Raw genomic sequence first — 20936 nt, 5'->3', positions numbered from 1 at the left:
CATAGCAAACTAATAAACAAACTGGGTAAAACAGACAAAGAGGTGAGAAGTCTTTGTTCGCAAGCTTACAATCTATTGGACAATGGGAGTTTGACACATGAGGTTAAGTCTACATTTGCAGTCGGCCCCGCCAGACTGCAGAGGTAAAAGTGACTCATAAGTTATATGATTCTGTCACACAACAATGTTGGTCAAGGGGTAGTTGTACAACGGGTGGTAATAGGGTAATGTAGTGATGTTAAGAGGGTGGTTGAGGAATATTATAAGCTTGTCTGAAGAGGTGGGTTTTCAGAGAACGCTTGAAAGCTTGTAGACCAGAGGAGAGTCTTATTGTGCGAGGGAGAGAATTTCATAGAGTGGGTGCAGCCCGAAAAAAGTCCTGTAACCAGGAATGGGAGGATGTAATGAGTGTGGATGAGAGAAGCAGATCTTTTAATAGTGTTTAGTTGTGCGGGTTTGTAACCTTATAATGTAGGAACATATTTATTAAAAAATGAAAGAAAACAATGACCAATATATTATAAAAATATCTGCAAAAGCCGGATCCTCCTGCTTACTTACCAGGGTCTGGTGCGCAGGGCTGGCCTCATTCACCGGGCTCCTCCACTACAGCATCTTCCGATGTCTTTTATAGTTTTCCATGTTCAGCCATTGATGATTACTTTACACTCCCCCTCATCTTCCAGACTATTTAAGGCACCTGTTCTGGCAACATGGTGCCAAGTCTTCCTATCCTATCCAGTTAGCCTGCTAGCTGCTGGATTGTTTGGTTCAGTCATCCTGTATCCATTCCTATTTAGCAGATCCTGGTATCTAACTTTATATGTTTCTCAGCTAATCCTGGTATCCTCAATCCTTTCCTATTCAACATATCCTGATTATAGCCATGTGAATACTCTCTTTAGTTGACTAACATTTGGAAACTGATCAGGTCTACTGAAAGAATTTTGTGGCCAGAAACAAGTTTAAACATACACTACAACATTCCTTTGTTTACTAATATTAAACCCAACACTTTATTAGCTATGTCAATATTAATGATAAGCTAGTGCCACATTTGCCAACAATAGGCCTTAAAATGCAATGTAACGTGTATGTCCCACCCTTGGTTTCCTGTTAAATTTCCTTCCTTTTCAAATATAGTGAACAGAAATTCAGGGAAGTGCATCTCTTTGAAGGACATCGCGAGTAAAAGGAGACGGTCTTTCTCTGAATACATTTAAACATAATGAGGCCAGTGACCTTCCTTCAGCTGTCACTTCTCTTGCATACAAGTGAGGCCATCACAAGAATATTTTATATTGCAGCTGTGGAGCAGTATTGGAATTACAGGGATAGCAGTCTGTTTTCTGCAGAGCAAAGGTAAATGTCACTGTGTTTGTAAGAGCATGTGCCTTATTTGTATATATTGTGTTCAATTACATTCATTTGTTTAATGCCAACCATAATATTGACCTAACCTAACCTTTTGAGAACTGGTTTGCTCCAGGATACTCTCTCAGTTGAAATCATTAATGGTAATCATTTATGGTTAAAGGCGCTTAATAAATTTGGAGTAGCTGAAGCAGATTGTATAATGTCCCAATTACTGTCTGTGAAAAGAGAAAAAAAAGATACAAACGAACAGAACTATAAATGTGCTGTAATGATTGGTAGTAAAAAAAAAAATGTATAGTGCATAATATATATCATGTTAATCCCAGTATGTTAAATAATCCCATATAAACTTTAAACAATGAGATTCACTGAATTAGCCAATGTATAACGCGACAAAATATGCTTGGATAGACTCACTCCATTAGCTAAAATATATTAATTTATCAATTTAAAACAGTATAATACAAAGTACTCAATATTGTATGCAATTTCATAATTGTGTCCACATTAAATAAATAGTTCATAACCTGAATGAATATAATTAAATTTAAATAATTATTGTATATTATTCATATTTTTGCAGCAGCAGCAACTTGCTGATATACAATATGACAAGCCATTAGTAGCATTTGGTTCAGCGACAAGCAACAGGCGAACTTAAGGTCACATGCCGCTTGTCGAGCCTTCACCTGTGGCCCGTAACTTCCTCCTGCTTTTTTGTCAGATTTGTTTGATAAAACTTATAACACTTGTTTAAAATGCCTGCTGATGTGATACTACATACAGGTATCTCTTTCTATGATTACATTTATTGTTTTCATTTATTACTGAGACTAAACGGAATGTGTGGCCATTTTGAAGGTAAGAGGGCTGCACCACGTAGCCTCCAAAGTTTATCAGGTTGCCCATCACTAATTTATCCTGTTTTCTCAATTTGCATATTATCACATATTTTTAAGCAGTAGTAGGTAGCAAGGACTGCCAGTATACAGCTGCAAGTTGTTCTGTTGGGTTAAGGGTTTTGTCTGTGTGTTTTGCATTTATTACTGACCATACAAGCCCTATGCTTTTCAATATTTTTGTTAATAGCCTTATAGATGGCCAAGAATGAAAGGTGTCCATATTTGATGAAGACACTAAGCTATGTAGGATTATCAACACAGAGCTGGATAGAAACTTGCTATAGAAAGATTTAGAAAAAATTGGAAATGGATTGCGCAATGACAGCGGGGGGGGGGCTGGACCGGGGGGCAGCGGGCACCCGGTACGCTCATCCGATACGGCAGCGTCAGCACACAGGCGGCTGCATCACTTGACACACGATGCGGCCGCGTCATTACCTGCCAGCCCGCGCCTGAATGACAGATGGAATTTTATGTATATAAATTCATCATCATCATTTATTTATATAGCGCCAACATATTCCGTAGTGCTTTAATTATAAATTAAGATTTATGCACATGGATGTTGTAATAACTGTGCTACTTACAAAAAAAAGTCTACAATTGAGGTAAACTGAGAAAGAAAGAGAAGTTGGAAAACTAGTTGACAGACAGCAGAGTAGCAGCACCCCAGGCTATCCCTGCAGAAGGCAAATAAAATCCTTGGATGCCTAGAAGAGGGTAAATGCATTTGATGCAAATATAAAGTTGCCTTTGTATAAGTCACTTCTAGTAAAGCCTCTTCTTGGATATGAAGTGCTGTTTGAGGGTACCTGACTACAAGAAGGACACATGAAAACTCTAGAAAGTTTAGAGTTAAGCAATAAATATTACATTAAATAAAGAGTGGTTAGAGACATTAGGTTTGTTTACTTTGGAAAAATACATTTTTACATGACCTAATTAATATGTATTAATATAGCCAAGGTCAATAGAGAGACTTCTCTAATGAACTTTTACAGTAAAGAACAAGGGATTATCAATGGAAGAAAAAATGTCATTTTTCATCACAGGAAGGGATATTTTACTGCAAGTGTGGTTAAGCTCAGAGTTTCCTTATCACAAGATATGGTGATAGCAAATTCAGAAACAGAATGTTTGGTATCAGTAGCTGATAGAGAAGTGCTGGTCCTCTATTGCCATTTGGAGGTTCCTGGGGTACCTCTTGGTAAGTTAGCTCTCAATTTTAAAACACATGAGTGACCCAATATAGGGACTCTCATTGTTTATAGTTAGGACCACGATATTAGTAGAAGCGCATTGATGAGGCAGGTGGCTTATCATACATTTGCAAATGTGTGTAACTGAGACTTCTGCAGTTTATGGTCAATATCAGCTCTTTTACTGGTTTACAACAGTATGCTGGGGGATTTTTCTCTGTGCTTCTGGATAACCCCACCCATTCAACAACCTGTTGTGTATCAATAAATTGATTGAGCAACTTCCATTTCTGTAAGAAATGGTATCTGTTGTTATAATAAGAAGAAATTATTAGGGTGGTTGGTCCAGGAAATTTATATTATTGCCATTGCTGATGTCTGGAAGGAATTTTCTTTCCTCTGTTGATGCCAAATTGGTAATTTTTGCACTAAGAGCTTTGTTTTTACTTCCTCTGGATCACCACAGTTAGAATTTATGACAGGTTGAACTTCATGGACCTACGTCTTATAAACTAATTATGTAACTATGTTCAACTTCCTGAAAACATACATAAGTTTGTAGCAGATGTCTGCAACTCATTGTAGTAAAGTAATTAGAGGATTCTGGGCCCTACTGCAAAATCCAAGCCCTACGTCAAATAACACACTCGCACTCCCCCCAGGGGTGGACCGAGACTTTATATTTTTTGGGGGGGAGGCCATTTAGCATAGTCACACCGCTCCTTCATTCTGATTGACTGAGCCCAGTTGCCTCCGCCCCCCCCTCCATTTTGATCGGCGTCTTGGCTGCAATTTAAAAGGTATGCTTGTGCTTCGAGGGGGGGGGGGGCTGGATACGCCACTGACTCCCCCTTCAACCTGAATATACTTTCGGTAATCAAATTTTCCAGGGAGCTTTCTGATGTCCTTTACTTCCATCCATATGCTTCATTCACATTACTTTCTGGAACTTCTATTCAATGGGCATGAATGTCTCAGTGGTCTGAAAAACTTAGAGCTCAGAAAAAGCATACTTTAATATGGAAGTTTCAAGTAGATGTAGAGGACAACACACTTCATAAGGTCCACGTTACAAATTGACAGATATAATGAAAGGGGAGAGACTGCTGGTGGTGCAGTATATGAAAGAAGAATTTCCAGAAAGTTCAACACAAAAACCTAAAATATTCTATCTTTCAGTTCAATGCAGTGATGTTGCAACAGTGATTATATTTGTCCATAACAGAGCTATAACCTACATGTCTGTGGCAAAAGAAGGGAGTCTCTATGCATCTCTGTGCAGTGGGGGGGTCTCTGCATGGAATATTGTTGTGCAATGAGGAATCCATGTGCAATGTATCTCTGTTTGCCCAATATACTACAGCCCCAGACTGAAGATGTATTTTAAACGGGACAGTGGAGGAGGTGCATGTGGGTTATTTGAGCCCAGCTTAAATATTGCAACAGGGTTTAGAGTCCTCTAGCTATTATACCACTGGACTAACACCATCATCATCCTCCCTAGAACCAACATACTTCCAGTAAACATTCACTTCCCATACATGTTATAGAGGGCACTAGTACTAGTTTTATAAAATATACATAGGGAGCACTTACTAAGCAATATAGATTTAGCAATGCTGATAAGGTTGTTGTCTAAAGCAGGAATTATACACTGCCATTTGCCTATAATAATAATAACAATGGTTCATTAAACAATGGTATGTGAATGAGATAGAGGGCTGACAATTGGATTAACATATGTTTACTGCTTGTTTGTTTCAGGGAAGCTGTGAATCCATCTGGTTCTCAAATATACAAAAAGGCATTTTATGTGGAATACAGTGATGCCACTTTCACAACGATCAAACCACAGCAAAACTGGACAGGTGAGAGCACACAGGGTCAAAGAAAATAAATTTGTGAACCAATACAGAGCAAATGCCTATGCAAAATACATACCAAATGCAAAGTTACCATGTCTGGCAGATGATAATCAACCCAGAGTATAAGGGCTACATGACAGGATGGTTTGCATTGGTTAGCAATCATAGAACAGCATAAGCAAATAATCATCATAGCTTTTCAGTGATGGTATTGCATCTTAGTTTAAGTTTCAGGACTTTTATAGCTATAGCAAACAAAAAGGAAAAAGTTAATTGTTACCAAGCAGAGGAAAAAATATAGTCAAAAGTCTATTGGTCGCTATGACCTTACTTAGAGTTGGGTGCATGTTCATTTTCGGCACGTAAAAATATGAATTTCCATACTACGCATGTTTATCAAAATGCGGCCTTATTGAGAGCTGAATGCATCTTAGACTGTGGCCCCTTAGGCTTGGAGAGGTGTGTCAGGGGCTTTAACATTGAGTACAGTAATGGTGGGCAGATGCAAGTCAACCACACTGCTTAGAGATGCAATCTGATTCTGACTTACATGTATCACTTTTAGGATACTTATATTTGCATGCCCCATAAACATGGAGTGATTTTCTATATTAATAATGTTAGAGGTATCTATATGCTACATTACAAATATCTTGTAATTTTGTGGTTATATCTTTACATATTGTGACAAAGTCACTGGATTAATGTTTGGAGACAGGTATAGTTTGTCGTAGCTGTTAAAATGAAGTAGTCAGAGGATCTGCTATTATTAAATAGAGACAATTTTATTAAGTTACATGATCATGGACCATCTTACTAAGCTGATCAGAATGGTAACAATAATACATTTGTCCATATGTTTTAAGCAATAATCTTGGCACCCTTACACAGAGGGGCACTTGGCTTAGCATTTACACTATTAACTAACTTAACTATTAATTACGTGCACTCGAAGAATGCGCCTCCTTAACCACAATGATTCATTAAGAAAAGTAAAGCAAAAACAATAAGTAACTTTGCACCTTGGCAAAACCTTGTTGCATTGGAGGGGGATGTAAATTTAAAATATGATGGCAGATTTATATTTGGGGTTGTGCTAGATCAACTTTAAATTCAGTGTAAAAATAAGCTAGCAAGTATAATGTGTGCTACATGAAAAAAACAGCAAGTATTTTAATTATGTGCAAAATATAATAACACTTTGCACTACTTGCATTGCATTGTAACATGGTTTTGTCCAGGAGAAAACTTATTATTTTGTTTTCTTTACTGTCCTTAATGAATCAGGCCCAATGTGTTCAAATATGAAGCCTTGTCTTGAAGGTTTGAAAACATTGATTATCTTATCATTATTTTTCAAAATAAGACAGAACAGTATGGCCTTGCATAGCGTACATTCCATGAAGCTTGAAAGTCAAACTTAATTTCATTAAAGCTGCAGCATGTAAATACAATCATGTCTGCTAGACCACATTTTGCAATCCATACTCTATTTTGCAAGCCAAACTGAATATTCAAACAATTCCACATCAATACACCCTCTGATATCATCTAATCTGCCTGACATACTATGTCACTTCTTCCAAGATTCTCATAAAATGCTGGATATTCATGTCTAGTTTTTCTCACCTGGATTTTAATCTTTTTCCTGCATGAGGCACTAAGGGATCTATGAATCAATAAGATGCAGTGTTCCTAAATACGCATTGCTGCAAACTCCGCTAAGATGCACCATGCTGGGGTTACTCTGGGAGCCCCCGCGAAGTGAACCCCTCCTGCAATCTTTTTTCCTATTTACCTGCAGCTTAGCGCTGCTGGTGATAGGAGGAAGTGCTATGCAGCACTTTCACTGTACCGGATTCTGCGAAGCCAGAGAGGCTTCAACAGAATCCCATAGGCAGGGCTGCCAAGAGGAATTCAGGGCCCCGGTACAACAAATTCATGGGGCCCCCCTTATAGTCGAAAATGCTAAAAAAAACTGCTAACATTTTTTGGGAGGTGTGGTCATGCATTTGGGGGCGTGGTTAACACATCAAAATCACTAGGCTCTCAATTCGCCGGAGCGCCACATATGTCCAAGCACTCCTGACTTTCAGGACATCTAGCACCACAGTGTAGTATACAGAGAATGCGGTGTGTACACAAACAGTTCAGTCTTCTGTGCTCCATTGCTCCAGACTGACTGAATGCTGGGCGTGACATGATGACATCACACCCAGCATTCAGACAGTCTGAATGGAGCACAGAGCAGCAGAGAGGAGGGACGCCAGCGCCGCGATCACGTGAGTATGTTTTTGGGTTTTTTTTAACTACCCTGCTCCCCCACCAACGACCAAGCCCCCCCCCACGCCGCAAAAAAAAAAAAAACAATAAAAATAAATTGTTGGGGCAAGGGCCTGGGCCGGGCCCCCCAACATGCCCGGGCCTGGGCAATTAGTACCCGCCCCCCCTCTCGGTGGCCCTGCCCATAGGAAAAGACATCTCAGGATGGCATTACCTGTCTGCGCAATGCAAAGCTTATTAAGCTTCATGCATTGCTGAACATCACAGTCCCTATAGTAATCAATGGGGACTCAGATATTGAACGGTATTTGCCTAAACGGAGGAGATGAAATCTCCTCCAATAGGCAGTTAATGCATAGCAAATATGCTTAAAGGATGATGAAACAGTAGTTTCCACTTCTTTTAAGTGTCAAAAAAACTTGATGCATAAACCCCTATGTAGTATAGGAAAGCATCTCATAATTATATAAATCATCATTAGGAACACATAACCTATTACTATATATTGTACTATATCTGACATCCATTGGGATAAACCTGCCCCTAGCCATGAGAAAGTATCTCATGTCTGTCTGCTAATTTCCCTTGCCTCTTCCTGTAACACACTAATTTTGTTAAATGCCCCTCAACCACATCATGTAGATTTGAAATAAAAGTACAACACTTTTGGCCTATTAATTTGTCCTCCTCTCTCTGCTAGCTACGCATCAAGGACTTCTTGATTTATTTGAGACAATTCCTCATTTATGATGGAAAGTGATTCTTTAGTTTCATCTATCACCTTATCTACTATTGTTGCAATTAGAGATGCTCAGACTTGGTTTTCCGAAAACTGAGCCCACCCAAACCTAGTAGATCTGAGAAATGAGCCGAGACGGCTCGGTACTTTGCGCGCCCTCACAAGTGAAAATGTGGCAAAACATCATCATTGCATCGTTGGAATTTGCGAGTTTTGGATTCGATAAGTACCGCCCTCCAAGGAGTCCCGCGCCATTTAACAGACAGACACAGAAGGGGTAGCAGCGTTCTTGGCATCCTCCAGTGTAGTTAGCCAGCGTCATAGCTAAAACAGAAAGAGGAGGGGTGGCAGTGATCTTGGCAGTGTCCAGTGACATTGTACTTTGCCATAGCTCACTGGAACAGGAGGGAAGGCAGTGTTCTTCTTATCACTCTCCAGTGACATTGCTCTGTGCTATTGCTTATACAGAAACAGGAGGGGTGGTAGTGTTCTTATAAGACTTCAGTGACATTGCTCTGTGCCATTGCTCATACAGAAACAGGAGGGGTGACAGTGTTCTTCTTATCAGTCTCCAGTGACCTAGCTGTGGGCCATTGCTCATACAGAAACAGAAGGGGTGGCAGTGTTCTTATCAGTCTTCAGTGTCAGTGCCATTGCTCAGCGTACTGCTGAAACAGAAAGAGGTGGGGTGGCAGTGATCTTGGCAGTCTCCAGTGACATTGTACTGTGCCAAAGCTCACTGGAACAGGAGGGAAGGTAGTGTTCTTCTTATAACTCTTCAGTGACTTTGCACTGTGCCATTGCTCATACAGAAACAGGAGGGGTGGTAGTGTTCTTATCAGTCTCCAGTGTCAGTGCCATTGCTTAGTGTTATTGCTGAAACAGAAACAATAGGGGTGGCAGTGTTCTTGGCAGTCTCCAGTGAAATAGCTCTGTGCCATAGCACACACAGAAACAGGAGGGGTACCAGTATTATTGTCACTCTCCAGTCTCTGTATCATTGGTCACACAGAAACAGAGGTAGCAGTGTTCTTGCCACTCTCCAGTCTCTAGTCACATTGGAGAGTGACAAAAACAGTCTCGGTGCCCTTGCTCACACAGAAACAGGGGTAGTAGTGTTCCTGTCAGTCTCCAGAGCCATAGCTCAGCGGTATCACTATGGCAACCAGCTGCTGGCACCAGTCATGATGATACTAGTCATCTCCTAAAGCCTATGCTCAAGGGCATAGTTGGTTTAAGTCAGGGAAACTGAAATTCAAAAAACAGTCTTTTACATTGGTAAAAAAAAACACCTCTCTAATAAAGAGAAAGTTTACTGTAGGAAAACATAAAATTGCCAACATGCCATTCTACCCAAAATATTAATAAGCATTCCAGCATCATCTAGCTCCCTTCTCTCAGCTAGATTCCACCACCTGTAATCTACACGGTCATCATCCTCACCCTCATCTGTGTGTACATCATCCTCATACAATATTAATTCATCCCCACTGGAATCCACAATTACAAAAGTCTCTGTACTTTGATGTATTTGGCTGTAAAGGCCTTCCTCGTGGAATTTGTAGTTCATTTTATGGCAGAGCTGTCACAATTTTTGGTCAATTCTTTTAGACCTGACCAGAGGTCAAAATGTTGTGCTGACTCATCTGCATCACCACTGGGTCTCTTGGGAAAGCTAAATTTTTCCTAGCAGCAGTTGCCTGAGAAACTGAAGGAGGAGGTTTCGTCATGTCATGTACCACTTGTTCTGTCAACTTGTTGACCAGGAGCTCAACACAGAAAGTATTCTCCACTGCGCTGGACTAAAGTAAATTCCCCCTCAAATTCTAGTCTTCTTGCAACTGATGCAATCTTCTACATGCTGTTGCAGAATGCCTAAAATGACCCAAAATTTTTCGGGACACAGATAGCATCTCCTGCATGTCACTGTCATTTTCAAAAAGAATCTGTACCACCAAGTTGATTGTGTGAGCAAAATAGGGAATGTGATGGAACTCTCCTCGCTGTAATGCTCTAACAATATTTGTGGCATTATCAGAAATCACATATCCTCAGGAGAGTCCAAGCGGGATAAGCCATGTTGCAATGACATCCCAGAGTTTTTCAAACAGGTTGTCAGCGCTGTGTCTATTAGTGTAGCAGTTGATACACAGAGTAGCCTGCCTCTGAAAGATCTGGCGTTGTTTGTTAGATGCTGCTGTTCCTACTGCTGAAGGCGATTCACCAACCCAGTGGGCTGTCACAGTCATATAATCTTTTGTTTTCCCAGTTCTGCTTTTCCACATATCTGTGGTTAAGTGTACAGTGGGTAGAATGGCCCAATAATTTTCTTTTTTGTAACCTCCTGGTACAAGTGAGGAATTGCTTGTCTAGTAAAATGGTGTCGAGATGGAATTTCGTAATGGGGACACAGGACCTCAATAAACTGTCTAAAACTTGCTATATCAATGGTGGATATTGGACGCAGATCTAATACTAGCATAGTCGCCATGGCACCTGTGATTCGATGTGCGACTGGCTGACAGCTGTCATACTTGATTCCTCTTGCAAAGGATTGTTTAACAGTCAATTGTTATAAACTGCTAGTAGTCTTCTTCTTGGTCTGCTTCTGGGTTGACGATTCACCCCAAGCAGCAGGAGCAGCAGCAGTGGGCCTAATGCTCACAGATTCTTCTGAGGAATCCTGCACTTCAGCCACAAAACTGGCACTCCTTGTCACTGAAGTGCTTGGTTTGTTAAAATGTGCATGTCCTTTTCAAGATCCAACATAAGGGTGGGTGGAAGGGCCCAAGGACAATTCCATCTTGCACCACTTTTCTTTTCTGAAACTGCTTTGTGGCACTGGCATAGTTTCCTAGATGTGATATTAACTGCCGTGTGTTTGTGCCATTGCTCTAAACAGCCAGTTTGCTGCAGTCGTACAGTTCATTAACAGCACTATTAGCTTAGCTGCCTTAAGTCCATTGTTAGCTTGTATTGTGGGGGCCCAAACAAGCCAAGCACATCAGCCACAAAAGTGGCACTCCTTGTCGCTGAAGTGCTTGGCTTGTTAAACTGTACCTGCTACTCCTCCGGTGTCTATGTGAGCTTGTTAAACCTTTTTAATATATGGGTGGGTGTGTTAAACCTTTTTAATATATGGGTGAGTGGGCCCAAGGCCATTCCATCTTGCACCACTTTTCTAATTTTACTGTCACGGATGTGTGGCAATGTTTCGTAGATGTCATATAAACTGCCGTGTGTTTGTGTTGTTGCTCTGTTGCTTAGCATCCAGCCAGCTCGCAGCTGTCTTTGTCCAAAACTGTATGAAAATCATACTGTGACCTGTGAGGTGGTCAAAATTGACTGTAAATGACTGAAAATTAGTGTTAACGAGGTTAATAATTACGTAGGGACAAAAAAAAAAACCCCAAACATATGATTTTGGCATATTTTAGCAATTTTTAAGACAAATACAGATCGAAAACCAAAATCAAAACTTGTGAGGGCGGTTTTGCCAAAACCAAAACCAAAACACAAAGTTAATACAGATCCAAAACCAAAACCACAACAAAAACACAGGGGTCAGGGTCAGTGAACATCTCTAGTTGCAATCTATTTGACCATACCTACTTGAGGAAAAAAAGTGGATACCAGAACTTTTAATTTTTTTTTTGTATTCTACCCCTCTTTTCTGTACTTTAGGTACTTCTGATGAACTATATCTTATCACTATTACAGGGTTAACTCTGCCAAGGAAACAAGTTCAAATAGCCCCATCCAGGAACCAAGTATAAGCCTTTTGACCACACACACAATACAGCTCCCTGGGCAACACAAAGGAGACCCTGGGCTGCTTTGTACCGTTTAAATTATTCCATTACATAGGAGGAGTTACACTTAGGTTCGGGTCATGTCAGTTTTACATTAAGTATGATGTCTTTTTTTGTGTCACTTTGTTTTGATAAAATTACTGATACATTAGCATAGCTACAATCAGAAACTCCTAAATCCTTATTTTTTAAACAAGAAATTAAATTACTTTTTTCTGAGTCCATGTAATAAATGTTCTTTCCCACTGGGCTCTGAACTAATATACCGATATCAGGGTTGCCAAACACACCTGCTAATCTCAAATATTGTCCGGGAGATGCGTAGCTGAAATATTTTTAAACTGAAGTCCGGTTTTGTTTCTAGTGTTCCACTACTCTGTTGTCTCTGACCAAGAGACTGGTACTATATAAAAATGTGCCCATTGTAACCTGTAGCAAGACTTTAATTACATTCTCTATTGGAATAGCCACATAATCATATTTTTCAATCATTTAATATTAATAAATATTGTCCTTTATATTTTTTGACAATAATTTTACTGCTGCCAGATTTTGTTAAGCCTATTTTCATTCTCCGCCAATTGTAGTGATTGTAGGTAGAGACAGATGTCTCCTGTGTTAGACTGTGACCAGCTTCTATAAGCAGGCTTTAACAGACATGTTGTAAGGGTTTGAAGCTGTGGTCCATGCAGGTTGTGGAATTTTTCAATACTCCAACTACAAATACAAACTTCAACCAGAGTTGCTGCTGTATCTTGGATTTATGTTGTTCCAGCAATGCAGCAGTTAATCAATCATTCTGCATTCTCCAGCATCTAAAAACTGAACTTATTGCATGGCCTGGCACTCTGATACCTATGTGCAAACCTAAGTTCCTGGCACCCTATTACCAGTGTGTAATCCAGAGTTTGTAGCATTCTGCTATCCATGTGCAAGACTGGGTTCCTGACACTCTGATATTCAAATGCAATCCTGAGTTCCTGACTCTAGGCTTGATATATGCAATCTTGAGTTCCTGACACTGACAGCCATGTGCTCATACTACACTGGTACTTATCATCATCATCAATTTATATAGCACCCCTAATTCCACAGCGCTGTACAGAGAACTCACTCACATCAGTCCCTGACCCAATAGAGCTTACAGTCTAAATTCCCTATAACACACACAGACTAAGGTCAATTTGATAGCAGCCAATTAACCTACTAGTATGTTTTTGGACTGTGGGAGGAAAACCACGCAAACATGGAGAAAACATACAAATTTGACACAGATAAGGCCATGGTCAGGAATCGAACTCATGACCCCAATGCTCTGAGGCAGAAGTGGTAACCACTAAGCTACCGCATCCATAACCCCACCTTACATTCATGGAAATGGATGGGGACCTGGGATGGGAAAGGAACTCACACTTACCCTACACACCACGCTGGTCCCTGGTCGTCCTTGGGAGAGTCTCCCTTCTCCTCGACGGCATCTGCTCAGAAGAGGGGGGGGATGTCCGAGTACCTGAACACATCAGGGGATAGAGCCCCTTATCTCGTATGCCGGGCACTTGTTTTGCTGTAAAGGGGTGGGGTGAAAGGCGGGGAGGACACCACGGGGAACAGCCCTTGCCAGACTATACTCATGGAAGCTGGTCCATTACGACGACTCCCTCTGTCCCTGCTACTCCAGGGGGTTCTCACTGCCTCAGGTCTTACATTGTCCTTGTCTGCTGACCAATGCCTGTAAACAGAGCACAGACTTCCTACCTAGGCTGTCCCTATCCTAACTGCTGCTACGCTTCTAAACTCGCTCGCGCACCAAACACTGACAACTACCTGGCATACACAATCCGCAACAAGAGATACACAACACAGCAATGATACAACCAAGAGGACAATCAGAGATAGATGGAGAGGGTACAGTATGCAGTTACAATACAGTGTATAAACACTAGGCGATACAGTAAAATACACTCACTACGGGCATTAGGCTAGGGATGGTCTACTAATTTGTTCCTGGGGTAGAGAGTACGGGCTGGGGGACCTAGGGAGGCCAAGGGGGCTCAGATTAAAGCCTAGAGGTAGTGGCTGTGGCTGTGAATCAGGCCTGTGACTGTGAATCAGGCCTGTGGGCAGTGGCTGTGAATCAGGCCTGTGGGCAGTGGCTGTGAATCAGGCCTGTGGGCAGTGGCTGTGGCCTGTGTCTGTGAATCAGGCCTGTGGGCAGTGGCTGTGAATCAGGCCTGTGACTGTGAATCAGGCATGTGGGCAGTGGATGTGGCCTGTGGCTGTGAATCAGGCCTGTGGGCAGTGGTTGTGAATCAGGCCTGTGGGCAGTGGCTGTGGCCTAGAACTAAGCTTAAGGGAGAAGAGACTAGCGATGGCCGGTCTAAGGGTTAAGAGGCCAGGGATGGGAGCTGGGGGTGGAGGCCTGAAACTACGCTGAGGCACACACACAGACAAAGAGCACTTTCCTGTTTCTTCCTGGTCACTGAGAGTCCTTCCACAGCTGCTCTCCACTGTGGACCGGCTGTACAGTCTTCTTCCTTCTCTTGTGGCTGATGCTAGTGGGGCACTCCTTCGCTGCTGTCTTTCCCTTACTCTGCAGGAAAACACTTCCATTCTGGAGTCTCCTCTGTGGGCTGCTTCTGACGTTGCTTCAAAGCTGCCTCTGTATCTCCCCCTGTATCTCACAAAAGACAGCTCCTTTGTTCTTACTTACTCTCCTCTTTGAAAAGCCCGCCCGGATACAGAGGACTGAGCTCTGGCTGGGCAGCATGTGATTGGTGGGTTGCCTGATGACATCACCAAGGCATGGGATGCAACCTAGCAACGCCTGGACCGGATCCCACAGAGATCCTGTCTCTTTGTGCTTTCATCAACCAAACTGGCAGTGTCGGACTTGGTGCATTATAGGTACCCACATTCCCAACAGTGCATTCAATCTACACATCACTATGCACAGTGTTCACTGAAATAAAGAGCTACCCTCTGGAATTGCACCTGCCTTTCCTCTTGATAACAGTTCACTACCCCTACTATCACAATATAGATGTTATGTTTTTGCTGCTCTGTGTTTTGTATTGCTGCTGTGTTTTCTCTGACATCCACTCCAGATTTTTTTGAGCTGTTGTGTATCTGTTGCTGAGCAACCTTACTCACCCTGCTTCCTGAGATGCTAAGGTGGATTCCACATTGCAGCTGATTACCAGCTCTTGCTAGACGTATTACTGCTCATTACCTAGCAGATGAGTAGTCAACACTCTGCTCACATAATTTCTTCCCAGCAGATGACCTAAATAAATACACTCATTGTTCTTATTGTTTTACCCTGGCTAGTTTCTATATCTTTCTCCTATATAGCTTGGTATATCTTCTGCTGTTAGATTCACTGGACCTGATTCATTAGGGCACACAATCTGAGCACAATCAGCACTGAGAATTTTCTGTTGTGTGTGTCTGATTTCATCTCAAGATCCGTGACCTGTTGAACACACTACACAGGCGCTGCAAGTATGAATGTACCTGTCAGTGCCTGTACTAGCCTACGGGTCTGGCGGCATTACAGCTGACCAACCCGTTGGCTCTAATAGTGTTTAAAAACAGAATTGGCCAGCTAAAGTCAGACTAGCCCCATAGCTGCAGCAAGAGATAAGGGCAAAAAAGGAGTTTAGCCTCACGGACGTAGAGCTTGCTATGGCAGTGGCTGCATGAGCTCAAGTTTGGCACGCCGATACTGTACATTCACTATGGACACATGCCCTTCCCACATAATGTAGGCTGTAGTAAGTGTCCCCTGTGCTCGTAGGTGCACAGAACAGGCCTGTATTCACAGTCGTATCTGGGCATATGCAGAGTGATCTGCCTTTGATAAGCTCAAAATCGGCAGATAGGTGACCTAATGAAACAGGCCTACTGTGTGTCAGGCCCGAATAGAGGAGAACACTAACCGGTATTAGCGCTACTGAGCTAGTAGGTGCGGAGTCTAACATACTCCTGGTTTTCACCAGGGACCCCCGCAAGGAGGTTTGGACTTCGCTGCACAGGGCACTCAGGTCGCGGTCCTATTAGTCAGTTGCCGGTGTAGTGAAAGAAGGATCAGACGGTCCGGGTCAAGCCAATCGGAATGCGTGGTACAAAGGGAGAATCCAAGAGAATCTTCAAAACTAGGTCGCAGGAACAAAGTGGGGCACACAGACAGGAGGATGGTCGACAAGCCGGGTCACAACTGGAGAGCAAATACAGGAGAGTGGTCTGGGAAGCCGGGTCACAACAGAGGAATGAACACTTGGGAGCTAGAGGCAGAAACTTGTTACTCTGGCACCCTAATGGCGCCAAAGCCAGGTTTAAATAGAGGCAGGAAGTGGCAGTGATTGGAGGCTGAAATCAGGCACTCTGTGTGCCGATACTAGCATCCCGTTGCCTAGCAACGGGACTGACCTGGGCTCATGCACTTGATGGAGCTGGGGGCGCGACATCCCTGTTGCCTAGCAACAGGGCGCTCCGAGCGGCTCACACAGGCGTCCGTCCCTGCCGAGTGGAAGAACAGCGGGGACGGCGCCTGACAGTACCCCCTCCCTCTCTCTCCCCAAAAGAAGGGTTGGTCCTCTTCAGAAATCTTGCAAGGAGATCAGCCTCAGGAACCCAGGATCTCACCTCGGGGCTGTAGCCCTTCCAGTGTACCAGGTACTGAAGATTACCACGAATGGAACGGACCTTCAAAATTCGCTCTACTTCATACTCATCCCCCAGTGAGTTCTTGATGGGTGGAGGAGCAACTAGTTCTTTGAAGAATTCGTTGAGGACCAGGGGTTTCAGCCGGGAGATGTGGAATGTATTGTGGATCCTGAGGGAAGGGGGTAAAGCGAGTTTGTAGGAGACTGGATTGATAATTTGGGATATGGCAAATGGTCCAATGAAACGAGGAGCTAATTTCATGGCACCTTCAATACAGGAAGGTTTCTTCGTTGGCGATCGGTAGCCGACTTGTACCGTTGCATAGACATAGCGAGTTTCGCTTGGGTCCTGGTCCAGATCTGCGAAAAGTCGTGGATGAGGGAGTCAGCTGCAGACACAGTGGATGCCGGAACTTCTGATAAGAGGGGGCGTGAAGGATGTTTCCCATAAACAATAAAGAAAGGAGAGAAGCCCGAGGAGGAATGTAAAAGGTTGTTATGTGCAAACTCGGCCCAATAAAGAAGGTCACTCCAGGAAGCTTGATGTTCAGAAGAAAAACATCGCAGAAGACACTCCAGATCCTGATTCACTCGTTCCTTCTGTCCATTCGTCTGAGGGTGATAACCAGAAGAGAATTTGAGTTTGACCCTGAGTTTGGCACAGAAGGCTCTCCAGAACTTAGCCACAAATTGTACTCCACGATCGGAGATAATCTCTCGAGGGCATCCATGGAGACGGAATACATTTTTTAGAAACAATGGAATACATTTTTCAGAAACAAATTAGCGAGGTCAGAGGCTGAGGAAAGGCCTTTAAAGGGAATGAAGTGGGACATTTTGGAGAAACGATCTACCACGACCCAGATGGTATTGTAGTCATGGCTTAGAGGAAGATCGGTGATCAAGTCCATTGTGATGCTGATCCAGGGGGAATCAGGAATAGGAAGCAGGAGTAGAAGGCCAGAAGGACTCTGCCTAGGAGTCTTATTGCGAGCACATATGCAGCAAGCCAATACAAATTTGCGTACATCCGGACCAAGGGAGGGCCACCAGTAGTATCTACAAAGAAATTCTTTAGTCTTCTTGTAGCCGGCATGACCTGCGAACTTAAGATTCATGTGTCCAGCACAGCAACTTGAGACGGAGATGTGGATCCACAAAGGAACGTCCAGGGGGGCGTAGAGACCATGGGGGAATTAGTCAGTGCTACTACTTGAACGGAGTTGAGAATGGTCTTGTTGTCCGGAGAAACCAGAGAGTCAGCATTATCAAAAGATCTGGATAATGCGTCAGCTTTACAATTCTTAGAGCCAGGACGAAAGGTAAGGATGAGTTGGAACCAAGAAAAGAAAAGGGACCAGCGGGCCTGCCGTGGATTAAGACACTGTGCCTCCTGAAGGTAAGTAAGATTTTTGTGGTTGGTCATTACAGTCACAGGGTGTAACGCCCCTTCAAGGTGGTAATGCCATTCTTCTAACGCCACCTTCACTGCTAGGAGCTCCTTATCTCCAATCCCATAGTTCAACTCACAGCCGGAAATTTTTGGGGAGAGAAATCCACATGTGTCCAAAGAACCAGATGACGACTTTTGGTACGGAACAGCCCCTATTCCTACAGAGCAGGCATCAACCTTGAGAAAGAAGGGTCTCCCTTGATCCGGTTGTTTGAGAATGGGGGCGGAGATGAACGCCTTCTTGAGAACATGAAACACTGAAGGAACACTCAAGAGCTTCCCTTACACAATCATAGATCTGAATAAAATCTTAAAAGATATATAAAATACATTAAACTTATCTATTCTGTGTAATGGAAGTTCATTTCAGCATATAAGTCTCGCAAAAGGCAATAATAGAACTGTAGGTTCCTCTGTGTCTTGTATTTAACATCACCATGTATTGCTCCCTCTTATCGTTTCACGTGTATGGAGTCCCAAAAAGATCTTTTCAAAATATCTTCTATTATACACCCGAGGGATAGAGAACTGCTATATACACGTCCTCAGCGGCGGACATATATGAAACAGAGGGAGAAAACAAACATAGTGTGATTCTGTTTAACTCGACACAAAACACTCATGAGTGATGAAATTTAAACTCACATTTAATGTATAATAAAACACACACAACTTAAAATCCTCACTCAAGGAAAGTAAACTCGTACCAGATCTCAAATGGTAATAGGCATTCACCACACAAAGGCTGACACGTCCGGACTCTTGTCTTCCCGATGGGTGATTCCTAAAGAGTAACTCTCCAGGTGGACCTGCACTGCACCAACGCATTTCAACTATGGATAGTCTTTTTCAAGGTAGCGCAGGTGTCCTCAATTGTTAATCCTTTTATACTTCACAAGTTAGAGTTCATAATCTCCAAATAATATACTAAAAACACATAAAAACTGGTATAGCGATCATTCTGCTATGCCTCCAATGACAAATATCCCAAAATACAATCACCGCACTCTCGTAGTTATAATTCATAATCCTAACAGGGTGTGTTTTTAGAATCATGTCAAATACATACATAAATAAAACAGCTATTGTTAATAACTTTTTCTAATGATATACTAGTTCTAATGTATCAAAACAGTACTTGTGTGTGTGTATATATATATATATATATATATATATGTATATATATAAGTCCGCTAAGTGATGAATAGAACTTATTCATATTCTTATTCAAATAATTACTCCTACATTGAAATCAGATGAAGCAGCGTCCAAAGATTTTTAATCATTCCCTAGGTGATCTAAGCGGCATAATTTCTTAGCGATATTATAACTAAACGTCCAGATTTAGATTGTGGATGATTTCCACTCTCCTTCGTAGTTTGACCAATATTATAAATATATGTACAGTATTGCAATAATATGTGCAATAGTATCATCAACAGGAAAATACATATATGAAACGCTGAATCTCTGCCTCTAATAAAGTAGAGGATTGAATGTAACATGCATAGAAAAAGAGACATACTTAAAGCGCTAGGAACTTGTTAGAAATCTGATGTCTATCTGGTAGTTCTTTCTAAACAATAGTAAATTTTATACCGCACAACTTCTCAGGTTATCCACTCTTATTATATAGATGTATTTAAACATCGGAGCTTCAAAAAATGAACAGAAACTGTTTCCTTTTCATAGCTTCAACGGCACTGTGATGTATGGTATATAAAATACGAATCTGACACAAAATTATGCACATAAATATAGAAGACACTAAGGGCTAGATTTACTAAGCTGCGGGTTTGAAAAAGTGGGGATGTTGCCTATAGCAACCAATCAGATTCTAGCTTTCATTTATTTAGTACCTTCTACAAAATGAAAGCTAGAATCTGATTGGCTGCTATAGGTAACATCCCCACTTTTCCAAACCCGCAGTTTAGTAAATCTAGCCCTAAGTCTTCATATATTGAGAAAACCACACACATGTGGAGCATCAAATCTACCATATAACCTAATAAATTCCAAATCTACAATAGGTCAGCGCAAGAAAATAACATTATCAACTTTGTGAGATAACAACACCTCCACTGAAAAAATTTATGTCTACAGGAATGTATATATATTGGTCTTTTACACTAGCCTTTTTGAGTATACTGGAATGATGGATAAGTTAATCATATAAAAATCACAGAAAAGAACAGAGTTCAACTTCAGATAATATATATGTACATGTTATAAGATCCCATAGATACCAAATGAAAGAGAACATAAAGATATAAACCCTTCATAGATTTTCAAAGAAGGGGCATCAAAGATAGAACCTATTAACATGTTGATTCCCGACATAGATGATATTTTCGGGACTATTACAAATCAGCCAAATGTATACATATTCAACTCTGAAAAAGTGTATATTATGACTTCCTTTTTAACCCTTTTCTATATATCCCAAATGGGAAAGACACCAAAATTCCCCAAACCTTCTACCACTTAGGCTCTAATGTAGGTTCTACAAATGCGTACAGTTTTCATACGCATTTGGGCAGAAATCACATATTAAAACGATTGACAGGGAATTAGAGCCAACAATAAAAGGCACCTGAAAATAAAAATAGTTCCAAATAAAAATATACACTCTCCATCAAAGG

At 41.8% G+C, this 20936-nt stretch overlaps 1 protein-coding gene across 3 annotated transcripts in view; it reads left to right on the top strand.

Moving 5' to 3' along the window:
- The first annotated feature begins 1158 nt into the window (after window positions 1-1158).
- Window positions 1159-20936, top strand: part of F8 (coagulation factor VIII) — a 515303-nt gene continuing 495525 nt past the window's right edge. For all 3 annotated transcript variants that reach the window (XM_075184684.1, XM_075184685.1, XM_075184683.1), the window contains exons 1-2: window positions 1159-1362; window positions 5243-5346. In XM_075184684.1, coding sequence (XP_075040785.1) covers window positions 1229-1362; window positions 5243-5346 — 238 coding nt within the window. In that variant the 5' untranslated portion in view covers window positions 1159-1228. The remainder of the gene's footprint in view (window positions 1363-5242; window positions 5347-20936) is intronic.

Source organism: Mixophyes fleayi, chromosome 9 (assembly GCF_038048845.1).
Source record: "Mixophyes fleayi isolate aMixFle1 chromosome 9, aMixFle1.hap1, whole genome shotgun sequence".
NCBI classification, from domain to species: domain Eukaryota; kingdom Metazoa; phylum Chordata; class Amphibia; order Anura; family Limnodynastidae; genus Mixophyes; species Mixophyes fleayi.
Note: the sequence above shows the minus strand (reverse complement) of the source record. Positions and strands in the feature narration are given on the sequence as shown.